Source organism: Homalodisca vitripennis, chromosome 2 (assembly GCF_021130785.1).
Source record: "Homalodisca vitripennis isolate AUS2020 chromosome 2, UT_GWSS_2.1, whole genome shotgun sequence".
NCBI lineage: Eukaryota > Metazoa > Arthropoda > Insecta > Hemiptera > Cicadellidae > Homalodisca > Homalodisca vitripennis.
In genome coordinates this window covers 107,686,161-107,707,798 of record NC_060208.1, presented here as the reverse complement: position 1 = coordinate 107,707,798, position 21,638 = coordinate 107,686,161, and the positions used below count along the sequence as shown (strand labels likewise).

The following is a 21,638-nucleotide window of genomic DNA, read 5'->3' as shown; positions in this document are numbered from 1 at the left end:
AATATACTGATAACCAAAGTTTCCAAACAAAACAATGACGAGACGAGTAGACAGCTGTTCTCTCGTCTGCCGCCAGGTGAAACGAAAACCGTCGGAATCATTTAAGCCAGCAAACATTAGTAACATGAATACACACTATAGTATATAATATGTATAGGAAATTTCATGGAGAATACGATAGTTTAAACTAGGCCTAAAAATAATGGACGGTTGCGGAACAACGGCCTTAAATGTGAAGCGACGGCTGTGACGGCGCTTGCCACTTCGCGGCGGCGTGAATCATACGTCTCAGACGGCGCTTGCCACTTAGAGGGTTAAGAGGGTTTAAATTGCAAAAAAAAGCGAATCAAATATTCGCAAAAATAAATTTCAAACAATCCTGCAAACAAGTTGTTAAACAATTGCAACTGTTGACTCTGCTGAGTCTTTACATTTTGCCAACAATTATGTTCTCTAAGACGGATGTGCCCTGATAATGGGCTCAGACATACATGATTATGAGACAAGAGGAAGAGATAGCTACCGAACTGAAAACAACGGTGCTTATGAGTACTTGCCTTCACAGGCTGGCGTTCATTTTATCAACAAATAGCTAGGTTCCATGAAGAGTATCCCAACGCCCAAAGCGTTAAAAATTCGCCTCAAACGCTTTTTAGAGTCAAAGGCACTTTATAATGCCGGGAAATGTATGGCACACAACTGGGAGACCGATTATTTACAAGACTGACCCCGACGTTGGAATTGGGGTGAAATGGCGTATGAATGAGACTGATTGAATGCAAAGACGTATGTCTGAATGGGTATTGTGGTATACATGATACAATTATATTTATTTAAATTCCTAGATGTTTGCTATACATGTCAACATGTTTTTGCAATAAACGATTTGTCGTGACTAAACATTGTAGTGCACTCAGTTGAGCACCTGATCAGACAATGAGAACACCTCTTCACCTAGAGTACACTTGTAGTCTACGTGTCTCTAAATGTCGAAACAATCTAATGAGTTTTTTTGAGCTTTTTCGTCGCCAACTTCTTTTGGAGCTCTTCAGATGATAATTACTCCAGCAGATTATAAAAAACAAGCCTGTGACAGTCTCAGATTCTATACGCTGCACTAAGAAGAAGGTGAATTGAAGCTAAACTCAATAATCACATTGCATCAACCCTTCCTGCCATTGCTTCGCTATGTATAATACTATGATATCTGAACACTGAATTGATTAATTCGAAACGACAGAGAATGCTTCTATTATTTTGAGCAAATATTATTATTTAGAAAAATTGAAGTTATCATTCCAAATGTTTAGATTATTTTGATGAACTAATCGAGAAATCACTTATTTTACATATTTGATTGTTCCATCACTATTTAAAAGCCAATTTATTTATGTTGGCTGTATATCTCAGCTGATGTTAAGACACTTTTTTTCTGATTCGGGTTTGGTTTTGCACTGCAGTTTGGATTGCAGCCGGATCAGTTCTTTTCAGACATTTTGTTCAGTTTCTGCTGCTGGAATTAGATAATACGAAGAAAATGGCGTTTGGTGACTATCCCGCTGATTACAACCCTAAAGTTCATGGACCATATGATCCCGCCAGATATTACGGCAAGGGTAAGGATGTTTGTTCTTAAACAAGAATCATCCCTTGAAGTCCAAAGTCAAACCATGACCTCTATTTGGTCATAAGTTAGGCTTTTATTTGTATTGTAAATTTATCAGTTCATTAAATTGAAACCTCTATAATCATAGCTTTTGTATAAGTTTAGGTGATTTTTATTTAGTTACCATAATGAAATGCTGTTTTATAATGGTAGGCCTAAGCATATTTAAATTATCCACTTTTTTTCACCAATATTTCATGATTTGATTGTGAATATCAAATCAGTTTGGGTAAAATGGTTTATTCAATAGAACTTAAGTCTAGAACTTACGATATTCAGGCTATTGGTTTTGATAATAATAAATCACATTTTAAATCTAAACTTTCATTAGCAGTATGAATTTATGCATGGAATTTAATTAACAGTTTGTATCAGCATGAACCTCTATAGTTCCTTGCCTTCATTCCAAATGACGGTTTACATCTTTAAAGCCATCCCTTATTATTAGTTCAGTCAGCTGCAGTATGTTAAGCGGCCACCACAACAATCGAACCATTGATATTTATGATTATCTAAAATAACGAACTAAAAATTACATTACATTAAATGTATTTCATATTTTGGTAAAGCTCATCTCTTTTTTTATGTAAAAAAAAATAATCCAATCGATGAGGTTTAAACTATGGCTGCAATATGATAAATGACTACCATAACAACCAAACCAAATTATCAATTAGAAATAGGAATAACTAAACTAACAAGTAAAAAGCATTTTTTATTACAGTTATTTTATGCTTTTTATTATAGTCATTAAATTAATTTAATGTTAGCTGTTTTAATGTATTATAACAATATTGGTTAATCATTTGTAGGGTATTAATGGCCACAACAACAATGGCAATGAACTTTATTTGTATCACAAGCTGTTAGATATGCATCCTTTTAAAATACTAAGAAGTAAGTTTTACACTGCTTTTTATATACACATATATAGTTTTGGCTGCAGAATAATAAGTTAAGTGGCCACCACGACAATATAATTATTGATATTTCTGAGTAAATCTAAACCCCGAGTAAACTGAATAATGTTATAGGTATTTTATATTATGGTATAGTTCAGCAATTTATATCTCAAAAGTAGTGATGCGCGATTACGAGATGTTACAATCGAAATGTTTCGATTGTTTGGACCTCTCGAGACATTTCGATTGTGATTCCCTTAACGAGAGGTTTTTGCCGAGATATTCCTAGCGATTGTTTCATTGCGACACGACATCTCTTCTCGTACCGGGCAATCGAAGTGTTTGACGAAATGTTGAAAACGAAATGTTTGATTCCATGATCCATAACTTAGTTTTTGCTATACACCATAAACGCTTGACGAGAGGTTTCTAGCGATTGTTTCGTTTACGTGTACGATCTATTCTATTCTTTTACTAGGCAATTGAAATTCTAAGTGAGATATGTTTGCCGATCGACAGAAGGATTTAACTGAAATATAAATTAATTTAGTTACTTTTTTTACTGACTTGACTTCCGAGTTGTTTTAATGAATTACTATATTAGCAGCTACATTTAACATTATACTACATTAAACGCTTATTCACGTTACAATAATGACGTATGAACAGTAAAACATTCAAAAAATAACATGGTACAAAATAAAAACATTTAATATTTTAAAATAATAACCAAGAAAAGCTATTTATTATAATTTAAGATAATATACTCAATCTTAATGCTTGAAGAATTATAATTATAATTTACATTTTGACTAGACACTATAAAGTAAACTACTGGAATTAATGGAGAGGAGAGTGGTGCAAACCAATATAATATGGAACGGAAGTATGAAAAACAGGTTGAGACAGGCTCGTGAAAAGTAAACAATAACAAATTGGCTTAACGAATGCAACAATCGAGAGAAACCTTTCGATTGTAAAGACCTCTCGCTAAGCAATCAAAACAATCGTTAAGCAGAACCTCTCGAGAAGGAACATTTCGATTGTATTAACCTCTCGCAATCGCGCATCACTACTCAAAAGGGATAATTTAATGATTAATTTAAAACATGTGGATACAAAAAGCAACTTGTAAAAGTTATTTATTATTTTAACGGATACATATCTAGCTTGTGGTACAAATAACAAAGGTCATCACCATTGTAGCTGTAGCCTTTACTTCAATACTAAACAAATGATTTTAAATTGTTTTCATTAATTTTAAACAAAATTGTACATTACAAACAGCTAGCATTAAATTGATTTTAAATTGCTATAATAAAAATGGCTTTGTATTCGATAGTTTAGCTATTCCTAATCGATAATTTTGTTCGCTGATTCAATTATCTTTGTGGCCGTTTATTATACTGCTGCCATTTAGCCTGTCATGAGCATTTGGAGACCCAAAGTTATTTTTTTATTGACAATAGTAGCCATAGAGACTGTTTGTTATATTTCCAAGATCTGGAATATCTGAGAGTACCTTAGGGATGCAGTGTAATAAATGGCCACCACGGCAGTTGAATCAGCGAGCCAAATTATAGATTAGAAATACCTATACTATTGAATACAAAACCATTATTATTGTAGTTGTTAAAAATTAATTTAATGCTGGTTGTTTTTAATGTAGTATAACAATGTTTAAAATTAATTCAAACAATGTAAAATTATTTACGTGGTATTTGTGTCACAAGCTGTCGCACAATAGTAAGAAGTTAATTTGACACTGCTTTTTTTATAGGTTACACATATATAGTTTTTAACTCATCATTAAACTATTACTTCTTAGATATAAAAGTAACTGAAATGTACCATAATATGAATTACCTATAGTGTAATTCCGTTTGTTATTTTGGTTTCCTATAGTTTGGATTTTCAGAAATATCAGTGATTCGATTGTTGTGGTGGCCGCTCATCATACTGCAGCTTTCCTTAGGCCTGTAGAGACCCATGGCGTACTATTAGATCAGCACATACATATGTTTTATAAAGTTAGGTTCCTTATGACAAAACTACCTGTAAAATATGCCATCATGCTGGTTTAATATTTTTGTGAATTTTTTCATAATCTTGCAGTATGGCTGAAATACAACACGTCTTTTTATTTGTAATATGGAAACAGTTCTAGGTTTTAACGGATAGTAAATTATCCATAAATAATGCCATTGTGAGTTAATGAAAAGATTGAAATGTTAGTTTTTTTGACTGAAATGATACCTCCCTGAAAGATCTTGTATCCGAGTACAAAAACAGCATCCAATATGTACTGAGGTGAGAAGATCAGGACATTCAGTCTTGGAGTTGAGAAACTTATACGAAATCATGAATTATGCATGTCACACATTGGTCAGCTAAGAAGTGCAAATTGAACTGCTCATCCAGCTTCTCAAGAGACGCCTCAGAATAGGAGTATCCAAGCTTAACAACAAGCTAGGACAACAATCATAGAATCTCCTCTGCACAGCCGGAAGTCTGTTGCAATGGCCAATATGAGATGAAGTCCATACAGTATAGGCATACTCTAATATCTGGGTAATTTTCTTGAATTATTATATCAACTTTAATTTTGTTAACCCTGGAATTGGTGGTCAAATTCCTTTTACTAGCTGGGTGATTATTATACTTCAGACTTTACCTTATGTTTATTTTACTATCATAAGTATCATATTAAATACTTCGATATTATATTATATACTATTTTATCCAGGAATATTCAAGGAATATTTTTTCTTATAAACAATAAGTATATACAGGGTGCCCCACGAGTAAACTGACAAACTTCTCAGGTTGTTTCTTTTCAAAATAACGAAAAAAGTTCACATAAACATATGTCCGGAAACGCTTTGTTAGCAAGCTACGGCTAGCAAAAGATTTCGCCTGATTTTCTAGGAAAGGACAGAAATAAAACAAAACTGATGTTTTTATGGCGTAAAGATAGTTGTTAAATTTATTGGATTTTATGTGAAATGAACTGAAAAATAGAATAAAATGCATCCCAGACCTGTAAGACCATCCATTTCTGATTATCAGACCAAATATGCAAAATTTGGTCTCAAAAAACATGATTTGTTTAGATTTGAAGTACATTAACTTCATTAAATGGGTAATAAAGTAGTTAGTAGTATTTAATCTCAGTTCATTTGTTTATATTAAATGATATATAATTGTATTTGGACATTTACTATAAAATATTGTTATTTTGTTCTGTATATGTATGTTTATGTGTAGCGGACACGCCCCTTGCTCAGGTGAAATTGGGAGAGTTTGGACAGTGGCTGATGCGCCGGAATAAATCTCCACAGGCCATGGTAGCATGTGGCAGTCGTGGTGAGTATTTCACCCATTCAGTAGAACGTAAAGTAATATTTGGAGTCCACCAGCCCATTATCGTAATTTCATTTTGTGAAAACTGATATTTTAAAGTAAACGCCCGCTTATCTGAGTCCCGATTAATCGAGGCTCCGGGTTAACCAGACTTCAAAGATAAAAAATGTTTTTTAATAGACCAAGCAGTAGCAGTACAATAATGAGATAATGCATGTGACTAGCAGCTATATCAATTTGTGATGTGTGTACTCTGTCTGTTGCTTAGTCGAGTACTACAGTGCACTATTACTGGCTGTTGCCAGGTCGAGTAGTGAATTCTTAAGGCGCGTTTCCACTGAGGCAACTTGTAGGCGACATGTGGCATGCGGCACTGTCGCATGTAGCACGGTGTATTTCAAGTCAGGCAACACGCTGCGACATGTAGCATGCGGCACTGACGCATACTGCTTGTTGCGATGTGTCCCCGGACGAATGCCACACTGTGCTACAAAAATACAGTGTGTCGCACGCTGTTGCCATTATCCAGGCAGAGGTGGATGAGTGCGGCAGTAGACGGGCGACATGGAGTGGAGTAATCAAAAAACTACATTATTTATTGAAGACTACCATAATACACCAGAGCTATGGGACAACAGAAGTGCGTTTTATAAAGATAGAAATATAAAATGTGACAAATTAAAACAACTAGCTATCAAGTACGACTGTTCAGTTACTGATTTAAAAAAGAATGTAAAATATTTGAGATCTGCTTTTCATCGGGAACATAAAAGAATCACTAAACCGAAGAGTGGCTCATCTCCGAAAAAAGAGAAGTGGTTTGCGTACAATCTCCTGACATTTTTGCTAGATGTTGACATCCCAAGAGAAACATTTTCAAAAGCAGAGACTCTGAGGTAAGTTAATTAAATTTAGGATTAGGAACAGAGTGTCTTTATATACACGTACATTAGTAGGTCAACAGTGATTTAACAAGTATATATTTTTTAAATTATCTGGGTATTGTTCATAACAATAGAGTTCATATTCCACCTTTAAATATTTAAACCTAATTTTTTTACACCTTGTTATTTTTTATACCTTATGTGACATTTAATTTCTATAAACTTTGATTGAATTTACGTCACTATGTTCCCGATATCATCAACTAATTATTTGTTACATAATAATGTTTATATATAATAAAATTGTATTATCTTAATAATTCATAATAATCTATTTGGACGCATCAAAACAATAGCTCCACAGTTCAACAATGGCATGTTATAATCAGCTGATTAGATCAGCTAAAATTAAAACAGCTCATTGTTGTGGCTCACAAGTGGCGCTATCTAAAAATAACTTGTGTCGTTGTGTTATACTTGGCCATATTAAATATAATTATTTCACTTATTTCTTGACTGATTTTCTTAAACTTGGTATCATTGGATTTTTTATTAAGTTGTCTAACTAAAACGTAATAACTGTTACTTTTTTAACATTTTATGATGTTTTTGAGATATTTAAACTTAAAGATTTCAAGAAGCCGCCATTTTGAAAATAAAAGTTATAAAAAATTGATATTTTTACTCTATGTGGGTATTCACGTTATAAAGTTTTATGCAAAAGTTCAACTCACTACAATAAGGCTTTCTCAAATTAAAAATAGATACATGAAAAAACCAAAATGGTGGCTGTTTGGGTAATTATTGAGTTAAAAAAAATTTAATATACGTAGTAACTTAGGTTTATTTTAAACAGATCAAAAGTATAATAATACACAGACTAATGAAAAAACTGAAAAGCTTGTAAACAGTATATGAATGACAGTACAGTAGTTAAAAGTTTGTGTTTAGTCTCAGTAATTATCTTGCCAAGATATCTTTCCTTCTTGTGACATGAAATATCTTGCGAATTCATCTCTAACGGGTTTAGCTTCCTCATTTGACTTCCGTGGTTTGCGTTGTAAATTCACCATGCCCGTGTCATCTTGAACTAAGCTATCACTGCTTCTAAAGACATGACGCACACTACTGACAGAAAAATGTTGCACGACTTGAAATGTTCTGGGTCTTGCTACAAGTAACGGCGACAAGTAGCAAGTGACAACTGGCGACATATTTATTGGGCAACAAACTACTTGCAACAAAGTATGAAGACGCACGGTACACATATAGCAACAGAACGACACTTGCAGCATGCTACATGACGCATATTGTTGCCTCAGTGGAAACGCGCCTTTAGAATTCACATCCTCTTGGTGACTTAACAGTTACTGATTTATGATAGGTCGCCCAATGTTTGTTTGAATGAGGTTTGTCTCAGTTTAGCCTATAGGAATGAACTGTCACTGAGTGACATTGCAATGTTGCCATATTTCGGGAACGCCATAGATGTTTCTACTGCTAGTCAGTTGCACAAGTTAATGACGTGTTTGTTTGCGTTTGTTATTTCTGTTACTGCGGTCTACCTGTGTTTTTAGTTGTGGAAAGTGTACAGTGTTAGTGTTACAGGTAAGTGGAAAACTAAAAAAATGTGTGATTTCTCTGGAAGAAAAATTGAAAGCATTAAAACGTTTAGACAATGGCGAGACAATTAAAATGGTGGCAGCAGATGTAAAAGTTGTTGAAGGTGACAGTTGCTGATTGGTGATGGAACCGACAAAGCATTGAAAAATTTGTTAATAAAAGTGTTAATGGAGGGGGGCAGTTTATTGCGGAAAACAATTAAGTAAGGTGAATGTGTGCTGACATCAGAATCCTTGTTTTTTTTTATGGTTTACTTAAATGTGGAGTTTGGGTAGCCCTATAACCGGCATTCTACAAACGAAGGCAATAAAATTTCATAAAAAATTTAAGGATTGTGATGACAGTTTTACAGCCAGTGATGGATGGTTAGAAAGGTGAGAAAAACAGCACAGTATTAGACAGCTAGATATTGTTGTTAAAAAATTATTGGCAAATTCTTCGAAAATTTCCAAATAAATTGGCAGAAGTTGTTTTGAAGTCTGGTCTAACATCCAACCAAATGTTTAACTGCAATATGATCGGGCTCAATTTTCGTATGCTGCCAACTAAAACTTTGGCAACTAAATCTGAAAAATATGCTCCAGGATTTAAGAAAGAAGAGCAAAGAGCGTATTACAATCTTAGCATGCTAAAATTCATCAGGAACTCTTAAACTGAGTCCTCTACTGATTGGAAAAGCCCACAAACCCAGGGCCTTTAAACACATCAATGTTACCTGTTTGTCCTCCATGTACCGAAACCAAACTATAGTGCATGGATGAACTGAACAGCCAGATTTTTAAGGAATGATACTTAAAGAGTTTGTTCCTGTTGTCAAGGCATTTAAAAAAAAGAAACTTTCCCTGAAAAGCAATCCTATTGATTGGCAACACACTTTCACACGCCAATGAGAATAAGCTTTGTAGTGATAATATTAAAGCCATGTTTTTACCCCCTAATGTGACCTCGCTACTACAGCAACTTTGAAAAGAATTTGAAACAAAGCTTCTCATGATGAAAAACAAATTTTTACTAAATTTTTTTCCAAAACTTGCATTTGAATAAAAAATAATCTCTAGCAATTTACTATTTACAATTTTGTTTATAGTACTATATATAAAGTTATTACACATGATTTTAGATTTTTTAATGCTCTTTATCATGAAAGTGTTTTTTTTTTCTTTTTTATTAATTTCAAAATTAAGTTTTTTAATAATAGTTATTTTATTTCAAACTGGATTTTTATTTTGTTTCTAAAGAATGTTGCTGTCTGAAGTGATTTTTTAAATTAAAAAAATGATATACAAATCTGAATGTGATATAGTTTGTGATACATAGTTCATTTATTAAAAAAAAAGAATTATAAAAGAGCTTTTATGATGAAAAGTAAATTTCAGGTGAATTTTTTTTTAATTACCCTTTTGGTCCAAAACTCTCGGCACTTTTCGCATAAACACACAAAAAATAACTTCATACTTTTTAACATGGATCTTTCACCTACAAAACTAAAAGTGTTAAGGCTTGTAATGTAATATAAAAATGCTCCATATCCAATTTTCATAAAAATTTAGTTAGTTTATTATACCTTGAAACATGCTGAATTCAAGAATAGAGTTATTTTGTTTTTAAACCCACCAATCCTATTGTAAAAATATTTTTTTTAAAGAGTCTTGGTATCAAAATCTGCCAAATATGAATAGGTAATACCATGTTTGATTTCTAACTTCAAGTTAGCCAATGAGAGTGCTGAGGCAAGTAATGTGACTTTTCATGGTGCTTTACTTTTTACTTCACTTTTAGTTTTTATTTTATTAGTAAAGCGAAGTAATTGATAGACACAGCATGATATTTTTTAAATTACAAACGTTGATAATGGAAGATGCTGTAGGAATGTTACATTACTCAATGCTCCAAAGAACTTGCAAGGAAGAAAACCTCTTAACAAACAGGAATGGAAGTATGAAGAAGTAGAATCTCATAGTAAAATTTAGTATGTCTATGTATTGTTAGGTTTTAAATGTAAATTAATGCAAATTAATTCAAAAATAAAAGAGAAAAATGAGCATAATATAGTAAAAGAGTAAAATAAGAAAAAGTTTTGAACTTAATTTATGTATTTATGTTACTCCTTACATAAAAAATTAAAGCTTCGTAGATAATGTGTAAAATCCCTGAAGCATCAAGCAGGTAAAATCTAATTGTCAAACAATTTTATAACCAGAATTTGATTTTTAAACCTGCCAAATCCTAAATTTGGTATCAAAATCGGCCAGATCCGAATTTCTTAGTCATTTTTCTTATTAACTCAAAAAGGTTTTTGTTGAATTATGTTCATGTTTTGTCACTATACATTTTTTCAGTAAAAGAATTATCTTAATTTGAATAAGGTTTTGTTTGTGACAGTTTTTGTTGATTTACCAAAAACGTTGCTTAAAGGATTTGTCGGGTTTACACACTTGGCGCCTCACTTGTTTTTTTGCTACAATGCACAATTTTCAGGAAAAAGTATATAAAACATAATATTTGTAGAGATCTTTTGTCCTTTACTATAACAAAATTTTTTAGATTTATAAAAGTTAAAATTTTTGTTTTGTGTTTTTGACTAGATTTTCCAATGTAATACAATACAAAGTTCAGTTTAGAACATTGGTTAAACATTATTTAGAACATTGTGAAAATTTGGTAGAAAAAATGCTTAAAAAAAACTAAGGTACAGCAATTTTTTCTGGAACTATATTTTTCAGCAAAATGGTTTTCAAACAGGAATTGATAAAATAACAGTATCAGTTAAAAATTATTGAGTTGTCCCAGTATTTTTGTTTCACTGTAAGTATCTTAAAGAAGTGTAATTTAAAAGTATCTCTGAAACTGGGTAAATTGTCTGCAGCATTCTGGAGATGGCAGCACAAATACTGTCAGGCCAAGCGGGCTGGGATTGCTCCCTTTCTACAGGTATCCGTTGCTATGATGGCCACCTTCTACTACTTGAACTACTATACCATGCGTAAGTGTACTATTACTCACATTCTATTAGGAACTTTGTAGTATAATTTTTGTTCAATTACATAATTACGTTTTTGTAATGTAAATTCTAAGTACAATAAGTTTTGTCTTTGTCACTTTTCTCTTGCTCTTGACCATATCGCTCATTCAGAATTAGCCTGTTAACCCTACATCGGGCGCTAAACGGAGTTTTCCTCCGTGTATTTTTTATTATTAAAAATAGTACTACTTTTCTGATGTTGGCAGTAGTTTCCCGCAGTGTACTTCACGAGCATCTTTCGGGGAAGCAAAACAATACCCTCCCGCTTATCTTTGTCAAAATCTGTCAGTATGAAGTCTACTACCGTGCGAGACCGGACGATTCCTCCGTGAGCGCCCGATGTTGTGTTTTTAGTGCTTGGACGAAATCTCCGTGAGCGCCTTATTGTGTTTAGTTTTTATGGAGTAATAATCCTTGTGCGCCTACATGTGTGACCTGTGATGGTTTCTTTTTAAGTTTTACAATATATTTTATTTGAATTTTGTGAAATGGAGAATGAAGACGAGAGACTTGTCAGTACAGTACCAGTGTGCTAGGGAACATTTCAGTACTGTTTATGGAGTGAACATTGTCGTTATAAGAACCAGAAAGAAAATGTTTTTAAACTTTGTGTCGTGTGTAAAAAGATTTTTAGTAAAGAATAAATTTTAATTTCAGAGTAATAATCAAAATTACAATTGTACAATATCTCAAGAATTGAAGTAAGTTGTTTTTGTAAGAAGTTAAAAACTAAGTTAATTTCCATATATTATTACATTAGGTTAAACATTTTTACAATTAATTGCATTATTCCTTAAAATAAATCATGTTTTACTATACAATAACATTTTTTTAGATTTTGAATTTCTTATTTGGAAAATTCATTAAATAAAAGAGTAATTTTTATTTAATTTCTAAAAATGAATATATTACATTGTAATTAAATCAGTATGAATATTTAAACAAATAAAAACAGTTTAAACGACTATGATATCCATTATTCGCTAACCTGGAGGAAACCTCCGTGAGCGCCTGATGGTGTTTCTAATTTTAAGCGCCTGATGGAGGGTTAAGTGCCCAAATTGATAATTTAACATTTTTTCTAAATGTTCTATCAACATGTTTACTATTGAGCCCTGCACATTTGTGATGCCAAGGTTACTCCAAGAGACTATCAGCAAAATACATATCCTTACAATCATGTAGACTGGGAATAATGTGTGTGATATTTATGACAGACTACAAGTAAATTTTTATATAGTACACTTCAAAATAACCTCAAGTGAATGTAGCAGTGTGATGCTACATGTTTTCCAATGATATGAACTTTTTTAAGGTGCTGAATGTGTAGCATAAAAATTTTACTTTTTTGTTATGGATCAAGTACAATGGGAATTTTTCTGATTTACTGTAATTTCAAGGTAGTATTTATAAATCAAGCAAAATTTTTAATTTTTTAACATATAAGTGAAATGTTAACTTTTCTCTGAGAGATATATACTATTGCTGAAGGATAGTATGGGCAGACATATAAATGATCTTATAACAAACATCATTTAACTAATAAAGAGAAAATTTTTGTATGGGCAAACATGTACAAATGATATTATAACATGGAAACATAAGCAAGGTTAGGCATAAGAACCTTTTTTAGTTTGTCATTGGTTACATTGACCCATTTGTTAAGTAGTGCTTGTTTTGGAAGAGGGTTTCCTTCATTGATTTCAGCATTTTTATTGTCCATTTGATTATTTTATTTAACAGAGAATCATAAAAATACTGCTTAAAACTTCAATTGTATCTCTATAGTTTATAGGTTTATTTGTTCTGCATTAGTAAACTCAAACAGATGTGGCTGATTTTTGGTGTCTTACCACAAACCTTGTACATAATCACAACACTCATGAACAGATTGGACAAGAAAGTGTACATTAGGAACAAGATTTCTAATGTTAGACCTAACTTCATAATCTTCATTAGCTAGTTCCAAGTGAACATCAATCATGTATAAAAGGCATTTCAGTGTCCAAATACTTGAATGTCACCTTCGTCTTTGTAAACTTCATGTGCACTATATCACTATCAAACAGTATTATCACCATTGTTCATTCCAACTGAACCTCCTTCGGAATCAGAACAATATAAATCAAGAGAGGCTGTATTCACTTTCACGTTTTGAATTTACACTCCATATAGAGCTGCAATGATGGCTTAAATATAGCTCTTTATACATGTGTATTATAGCTAAATAGTTATTTTAGAGTAGTTTAACATGTTGACTAGCAAATCCAAGTTGTGTGGCAATTGCCTTACAGCACTGTAGTATCATGGTACTGCTTGTGTACACTCAGTGTATATCCGGAGTGATGATGTTAGCAGCTATTGTGTGCATGTGATCTAGCATTATTGTGCAGAGTAGCATTGTTTGTAAGATGCTATATCTATCTGATCTTTCTGGTTTAAATTGGACCATATTCTTACTCTGATATATTTGTTACTCAAATTGTGTTGTTTTCATACACAGTAAACATCTAAAATCACCTTATTCACAATCAGCAGTGTTTTCAATAAGCCATTTTTATTTTACGATTAAATTATAAAAACCATCCATGAACTTTCTGTAGCATTGCAAGACATACTGAATAGAGTAATCAGCTGTGCATAAATCTTACTGTGCAAAAAACTGTGTTTTATGTATATGTTTAGGGTAATAAGAAATGTTGTGTTTCAGGTACCCACCACACCATGAAATATATCACTTGCTAACTGCCCTTGTTTATTACTTTATTTTGTGTTTCAGGTGCCCACCGCACCATGAAGTATCACTAATGAGTATCACTGAAAGTCACTTAGCAAGGAATTCGAAATTGTGAATCGGTTTACCAATAAATCTTTTTGTGTTAGCTAACCTTACTTTTTATTTTTCATCACTCTTTCCTCTTACAACTACACAGGGATTTGGATAACTATAACCTTCCAGTGATTACGTACAGCCTTTTTGACCATGCTTGTGGAAATAAAAGAAACTCATGTAATATTATATTCATAATTTTTTATTTTAAGTTTCTTCTTATAAGATAAGATAGAATCTTGTTATCAAGGAGTATTCTAAATAATGTACATTTTTTTAATACACATTGTTAATAATTTGTATCCTTTTCTGTATTAGGAGACCATTTTATTTCACAATAAAAAGTTACCTATTTTTTTTTTATTTTAATAACTTTCAGATTAAAGTTGTCAAAATATTGAATACATGTATTTAATCCCATAAATTCTTATGAGTATACTCAAGGTTTTCCATGAATCAGAATTGAAACATAATGTTGTATTATAATATACATATTGAATTTATGATGTGTATAGTTAAATTGTTGTGAATAGATTGTTTAGATAGACTCAAGTGTCAAACCCAAGCATAACTGGATGGGAATGTAAATTTTGGTGAAAATGGCCCTAAACAATATCACTGCACAGAATCAAAGAGAACTGAACGTAAGGTTGCATGCATTACGAAAGGTGAGATACTGGGGTGGAAATTGATCTGAAGAAAGAAAATATGAAGGGAATAGTTAGGAGGGGGAGAGACAAAGGGCAGATAACTTTGGTCTGAAGTTTTGTTCTGGATCTTAAAATAATGGTGAATGTTTTATATTATTGTTTGTATTGTTACAATTTGTTTAGGTTTCCTAGTTAATTCTCTCTTTTTAATATTTTATGTTATCAAAAAAAGGAAGTGGAAGATCCTAATAGTCTAAGCATACCAGATTTAGATTTAACACTCCTACTGGCCAGCGACTGATACCTAGTTGCTGGATAATGAATAAACCCCATCACTTTACTTCAGTAACTTGTTAAGTAGTTGCTTAGTTAGTGCCAGCCACTAAGTTTTGAGAAATATACAAAACTACCTATATTTCACAAGTATATTAAAGGGAATCTTTGTTTTGTGAGAATGGAGCTTGCATCTTTGAAAAGAGCACCTCTTTCTACAGCCTCGGTTTTTTAAATTGAGTAGAGGTTTTCTTTAGACCTATAGGTTGCCTAGCAACTGCACACACTTTTCTCTATAATGGGAAGTGGGATCAAAACTATTTTTTTTAACAAATAAAAATTGTTTATATATATTTTTAGGTTGAAACTAATATAATTTTGTAGTAATAGAGTACACAGAAGTAAAGAGGGGGATGAACACCAATAAATACACATAAACTTTCAGGGCTGTAACATTTGTTTTATTATTTTTCAGATGTAACATGATGTCACTTGCCTGGGACGATGTTAATAAAATATTACCCTATAGCCCTTCCTTTAAATCAGCACAAAGTTACCAAATAAATTTCCTATAAGAATACTCCCCTTTACTGGATAACTACAAATATGGCTCCACGAAGGATGATTACAATAAGAATTGATCACAAAATTAATGCTGTCATGAAATCCTTGACAACAACGAACTGCTTGAAACAACTCCAAATTAATTAGTTTTAGGCCGAGACATTAAGTAATAAAAGTGCTTCACCATAAGGGTTAAGCTCGTGCAACTGCACTACTGGCTTCAATCATGAAAAACCAAATGGTAAGAACTGAATTACTTTTATCGTGTACTGCACAATTCGTTACTCTTAGTATTTACCAGAAGTTCTTGGCTGAATAACTATTTGTTATACGCAAACTTAATACTCATGGACACAGCTTGTGGGAATTTGGCTTTTGTGGCTGAAACAGGCCAATTTCTCTCATATATATCACCACACACACACACAAATATACCAAAGTGAGTGTTTAACCTTTGAGTGCCGGAGCATCGCTGTCAGCGATCCCGCATTTTATGCAAGAAATGCCAGAATCGCTGTTAGCGACTTCTGCAGTAACGCTTATATTTTATATATTATTTATCTAAATTGGCTCAATGACTATACATACACATTCCAAAGGCTTCAACGTAACTTTTTATGTAGGTTTTGTTGCACTTTGGTTAGAATCTGATTTTTACGGCGGTTGTAAAGTGAGCGCGTCAAACGCGTTCAGAATCGGCCGCTACGCGGACGAGCCGTCACGTGTTTTGTTTGCGCTGCTGTTTATTTCACAAATGACATTGAAAGTTTTTAAATGTAAATGGGTTTGTAGTGTTAGTATCTTCAAATTATTTCGTTTGTGTATGTTGTTCTAGTTTGTGTGTAAGTAGAACAATGACGGCCGCGAGTTACGGCGATCTTAAGCATCTAGTACTTTACTAAATACGTTTGTATAGTTTTTGTGTTTGTTCAATGATATTTATAAACAATGAGTCGTAAAAACATTGCTGAAAATGAAGACCTAGTATTGCAGACATTAGATTTAAGCATTATCAGTTTAGACAATACACAGACTGTTATGTTAGGTTAGAAAATTTCTAGTTTTATGGTGGTTCATATTTTCCAAACTTTATAGGCTAAGTATACAAAAATGTTTATATGTCTTTGTTTAAAGAATTAAATGGAGTATAAGATAGAATAACAAAAAGTTAAAAAATAAAATATTTCAATAACACTAAGTTGTGTCAAAATAAAAAACTAAATGTTTTTGCACTTTTTTAACTAATCATTAACTAAAAGTTTTTGTTAATGATTTTTTTTTATTTGTATAAAAACTTTATAAGTGATAAATGTATTATATGTATAAAAAACTACATTTATAAAAAAAAACCCAAGATATTATACCAATAAATAAATTTGTTATGAATTATTAAACCAGACCCTTGCAGAATCAGGCATTTTCGCTCGGCATTTTATGCATACTATATAGCAAAACGGTGCGGCACTCAAAGGGTTAATAACAACTTGAATTAAATTCGTATCTCAATAAAATGAGGGAAATATCTGTATACTTGGGCAGCCAGCAAGAGAAAGAAGGCTACTTCCTCCTATCCAAAATTCCTTAGTTATAAACCTACTCTTTCTTAGTTTATTGTACATAATCTACTATATTAAATCACTATTTTACTGTGAATAATTGATTCATTCTATTTGTTGACTTTCTTTTAAATTATTACATAAAACTGTTGTGCAATATTGTCACTTGTAGAATATAGTGTAAATTTGGTACATAGTTTACCAAACTTTTTAAGTAAAAAACCAAAATAAGAGATGCATAATTTATTACCCAATAATTAAATAAGAAACACTGTGAACATAAATAAGATGTATATATTATTCTACAATGGCATAACTAGGATTTTCCTTTGAGGAGGATGAGTGTGACTAAAGAGCAAACCATACCAGAACGTAGTTAATAAACCTGAAAACCCCTAAATTTAAATAAAAAATATAGACCTGATTCCTAGTAAAACATATAACTGATGTATCTTTAAACAAGTTGGATTACTGTTATATTTATATTTTTAAAATAATTAAAGGATTTGAGGGAGAGGGGGTTTTATTCCTTCATACGAACATATACAAAAAAATAGCAAATTGGTCAAAAAGGCAATAGCGCTTCCAAAGGTTAATATAAAATATTACCTTACATTCAAGCCGAACAAGTATATATCTTAGTAATTTAGGTGCTAAATATATATTTATAAGTATTAGTAAAACAAGAAAATATTCTGAACTGCAAAAATAATATATGTTGTAAGTGATGATTCTTGGCTGATTAAAATCTAATTATTGAAATAAAGCCCTGCATCATAACATTAACATACAATATTATGTAACAGAAACTTAAAAAAGCTAACGCAATACATACATTCTTGTACTGATTGTAGTATATGATAAAGCAATCGTCACACTGAACACTTCTATTTTTTTATACGTGGCTGAGTTAAAACAGTATAATGTAAAATAAATATTTACTAGAGAAGATGTGAATTTTATTTGATATGTAAGATCTAAATTATATGATATAGTTCGTATCCAATCAGTTTTGGGACTTTCGTGTCAAGAGAAAACGGTTAAGGACGATCTTTCCACAATGTCCAAGAAGCTAGGATAGAAATTTCGTCATATATGTGAGGCACTATTAGTGGAGGAATTTAAAATACGTAGGAAACAATTTAGTTTAAATATTGTAAAGTTTAGGATGTGCCATCTCTTTCTCAATAAATTGTGTAAGTTGGACACACAATAAGTTTTCATGTTGACAAGTTACATCTCAATGTCATTTAAATACCCAGCTAAAAGTATAAGAGTTATAAAATCTATTCAGAATTGTAACGAATTATGTGGCTGACGATTGGTTTTAAGTGTGTTAAGCTTAGAGATATATAATATGATATACATAATTATATATACGCACACAGAAACAACAATAACACTTTGTTCATAAGAATTTCAACTTGTAAAATAATATTAAGGTTAGTATTTTCATTTTGCTAAATAGAAGGTCCTCCATGATGATCCTGCTGCCTGCAGTATGAAAATGTGAGCTTAACATTCTTGTGACACAAAAATAACCTCTATGATCAGCCAGTGTCTATTAAAAACAAACAAATTTTCTAAAACTACTGAAAGCTTATCCAACTATTCTTCAAATAATGACAGTGCCTTAATCGTAATCAATCTTTTGCCATATTAAGTATTTTTTCCGTGGTTGTATGAAGTGCGGTGCTATTTTGAATTGCTGGTGACAAATGAAATACTAGGGTGTGGGCCAAGCCGTCCCCTACGTAGGACTTTGTAACTACAATAGCGCAAATCAAATCTTGTCTGTTGCCGTTGTATTTTTTATCAGTACCATCATCGACTTTGTTCTGTATCGACTGTCCCGTTATTCTGTTTGATAATAAGCTCATCGCACGGGCCAATGGTCCGTGAAGACGGGCAGAATAAAGCTTAAAAGAGGGTAGGTAAAAATAATTCTAAACCGTACATATTAGGTATTAGATCAATAGATCCCAGATGATAACAAACGACACCAGTAATCACTCATGAATGGTTTTGGTATATATATATATATATATATATATATATATATATATATATATATATATATATATATATTATATATATATATATATATAATTTGTATAACTGGCAATATCCTTATTTAATTTCAATAAATATTGAATCACAAAAAGTACTTGCTCCGCCGGGACTCGAACCAGGATCTCTCACTTGCCGGGTGAATGTGCTACCATTACACCACAGAGCCCTCACTTTTTATGATTTAATTATTTTGTATTTGGCCGTATCTGTCACATATGCGTTTAAATAACCAAACTAACATATGATTGGAAGACCAAATATCTGTCAAATGACTTTTATTTACATAAAATTTGTATAACTGGCAATAGCCTTATTTAATTTAATTTCAATAACTGTTGAATCACATAAAGTACTTGCTCCGCCAGGACTCGAACCCGGATATATATATATATATATATATATATATATATATATATATATATATATATAATATCAAAAGAAATTAAAAATATATATTTGTTTACAATTACATTAAAAACTAACAAAATGTTGATTCTTGCACGCATAAAATATTTTAAGTACCCAATATTTGTAATTTTGTAAATAAACTGTCATTTTTGTAGGTTACATAATATTAATATACTGAAACAATTTAAAGTAGTGAAATTTTGAAGTATGGTGGTTAATGGTGAATGGCTCATGGATTTCCTTCCTACTCATTGATGAAACCGTTCTGATCTGGCTTCAATTGCCACTCGTCTATTACTCAGGCTATCTCTGTTTTTGGTCCGTGATATTTCGTTTGTGTATTTGTATTGTAGTGCACGTTTTATTTTTTTATTTTATTTTGGCAATAACAAAAACCCAATCTCTTCTCATTACAGGGCTATCTTCTCATTACTTATCTACCTACAGTAACATCTTTACATAAAGGAACGTTATGAACAAAAATGGCCAAAAAATTAATAATTATACTAAAAAGACAATGCACAAAATATGAATAACAATACTTACAATAAAACAGCACGATAGTTATGAAAAAGAGTTACGGGTTCACAATTTAAAAACAATATAGTGATGCTATAAAATTGTACGAGTATAATAAATATAGTTACAGTAGCAACAAAGTTATATAATATTATTATAACACAGTATCAAAAACAATAATAGTAACAGAACAAATTAATTAATAGTAGAAATATAAATACAATCAGTCATAAATGATAAGAATCCTAAATCCTATCACACCATACATGAAGGCACGTGGACTTTTAGAGAAGTTTACAGAGAAACAAACCTCGTTAACTAGACGGAGTAACTTCGGAACATTTGGAGTTCAGAAGCAAGGTACCGCTCTGATGCCCGATCTCAAATATACAGTACACTACGACCTATTGTTAGCTGGAATTCTTAAGTCTAAAAACAGGTTTATCTGTGATTATCTATGAGTTTAACAACTTGCAGAGGAAGACCAAGGTAGAATTTTTCCTTTCTCAAGTGACTACAAGCCATAGTACTTTTCAGAATCAGCTTCCAGGAAATCTAAGTAGTTGATACCATCACAAATGCCTAAGTACCTCATAAGTTTACGCTGGATGGATTCAGTCTGTCAATGTGCATGAATTGACAATGTAACCAGACAACTGAACAGTACTCAAGCACGGTAGTAACGAAGCAGTGTCTTCTAAAGAAGAAACACCGTGCCAGGTCCAAGGCTGTGTCTAGCAGTGCAAAAATGCTGCCAAAGATGTGTAGCTCTGGAAAAGATATAATCAATTTGGAGGCATAAATTCAGTGGTGTATCCATGATAAAACTCATATCTTTAGGTCATATTAACCCTCCTAACATACGTTACAGTCCTGGTCTTGTCTGGGTTCAAGGACACCTTATTGGTAGAGAACCGTTACAAAAGATTGTCAAGAGCCTGTTGTATTGGATCACATTATTCCTGCGAGCACATCTCTCCAAACAGTTTCTTACCAGTGCATATCAGGAAGAAAGGTATAATGCGTCCCTAATGTCATTGGTAAATATATTGAAAATAATAGGACTCAGATTCAAGACCCGAGGAGTTGGCGACGAATGGTAAGGAGGTCTCGAAAGTAAAACAAACATGTACATTGTAATAATTCAAACAGTTTTGAAACTAATGAAGCACTCCATATCCCTTAAGCTTGGCGAGGAGATGACGTTGACTAATCATGTCTAATGCCTTGATATAATCGATATATACACATCCAACTGGCAATTCTTTTTAAATTAATCCAAAATATTGTCCTAAAAGCTAGTAG

At 32.1% G+C, this 21,638-nt stretch overlaps 1 protein-coding gene across 1 annotated transcript; it reads left to right on the top strand.

The window, feature by feature from the left end:
• The first annotated feature begins 1,421 nt into the window (after positions 1 to 1,421).
• LOC124354534 (putative ATP synthase subunit f, mitochondrial) lies at positions 1,422 to 14,347 on the top strand. Its single transcript, XM_046805061.1, has 4 exons — positions 1,422 to 1,616; positions 5,836 to 5,934; positions 11,305 to 11,421; positions 14,240 to 14,347. The coding sequence occupies exons 1-4, from the start codon at positions 1,538 to 1,540 to the stop codon at positions 14,266 to 14,268; spliced, it is 324 nt and encodes a 107-aa protein (XP_046661017.1). The 5' UTR covers positions 1,422 to 1,537; the 3' UTR covers positions 14,269 to 14,347.
• The last annotated feature ends 7,291 nt before the right edge of the window (positions 14,348 to 21,638 follow it).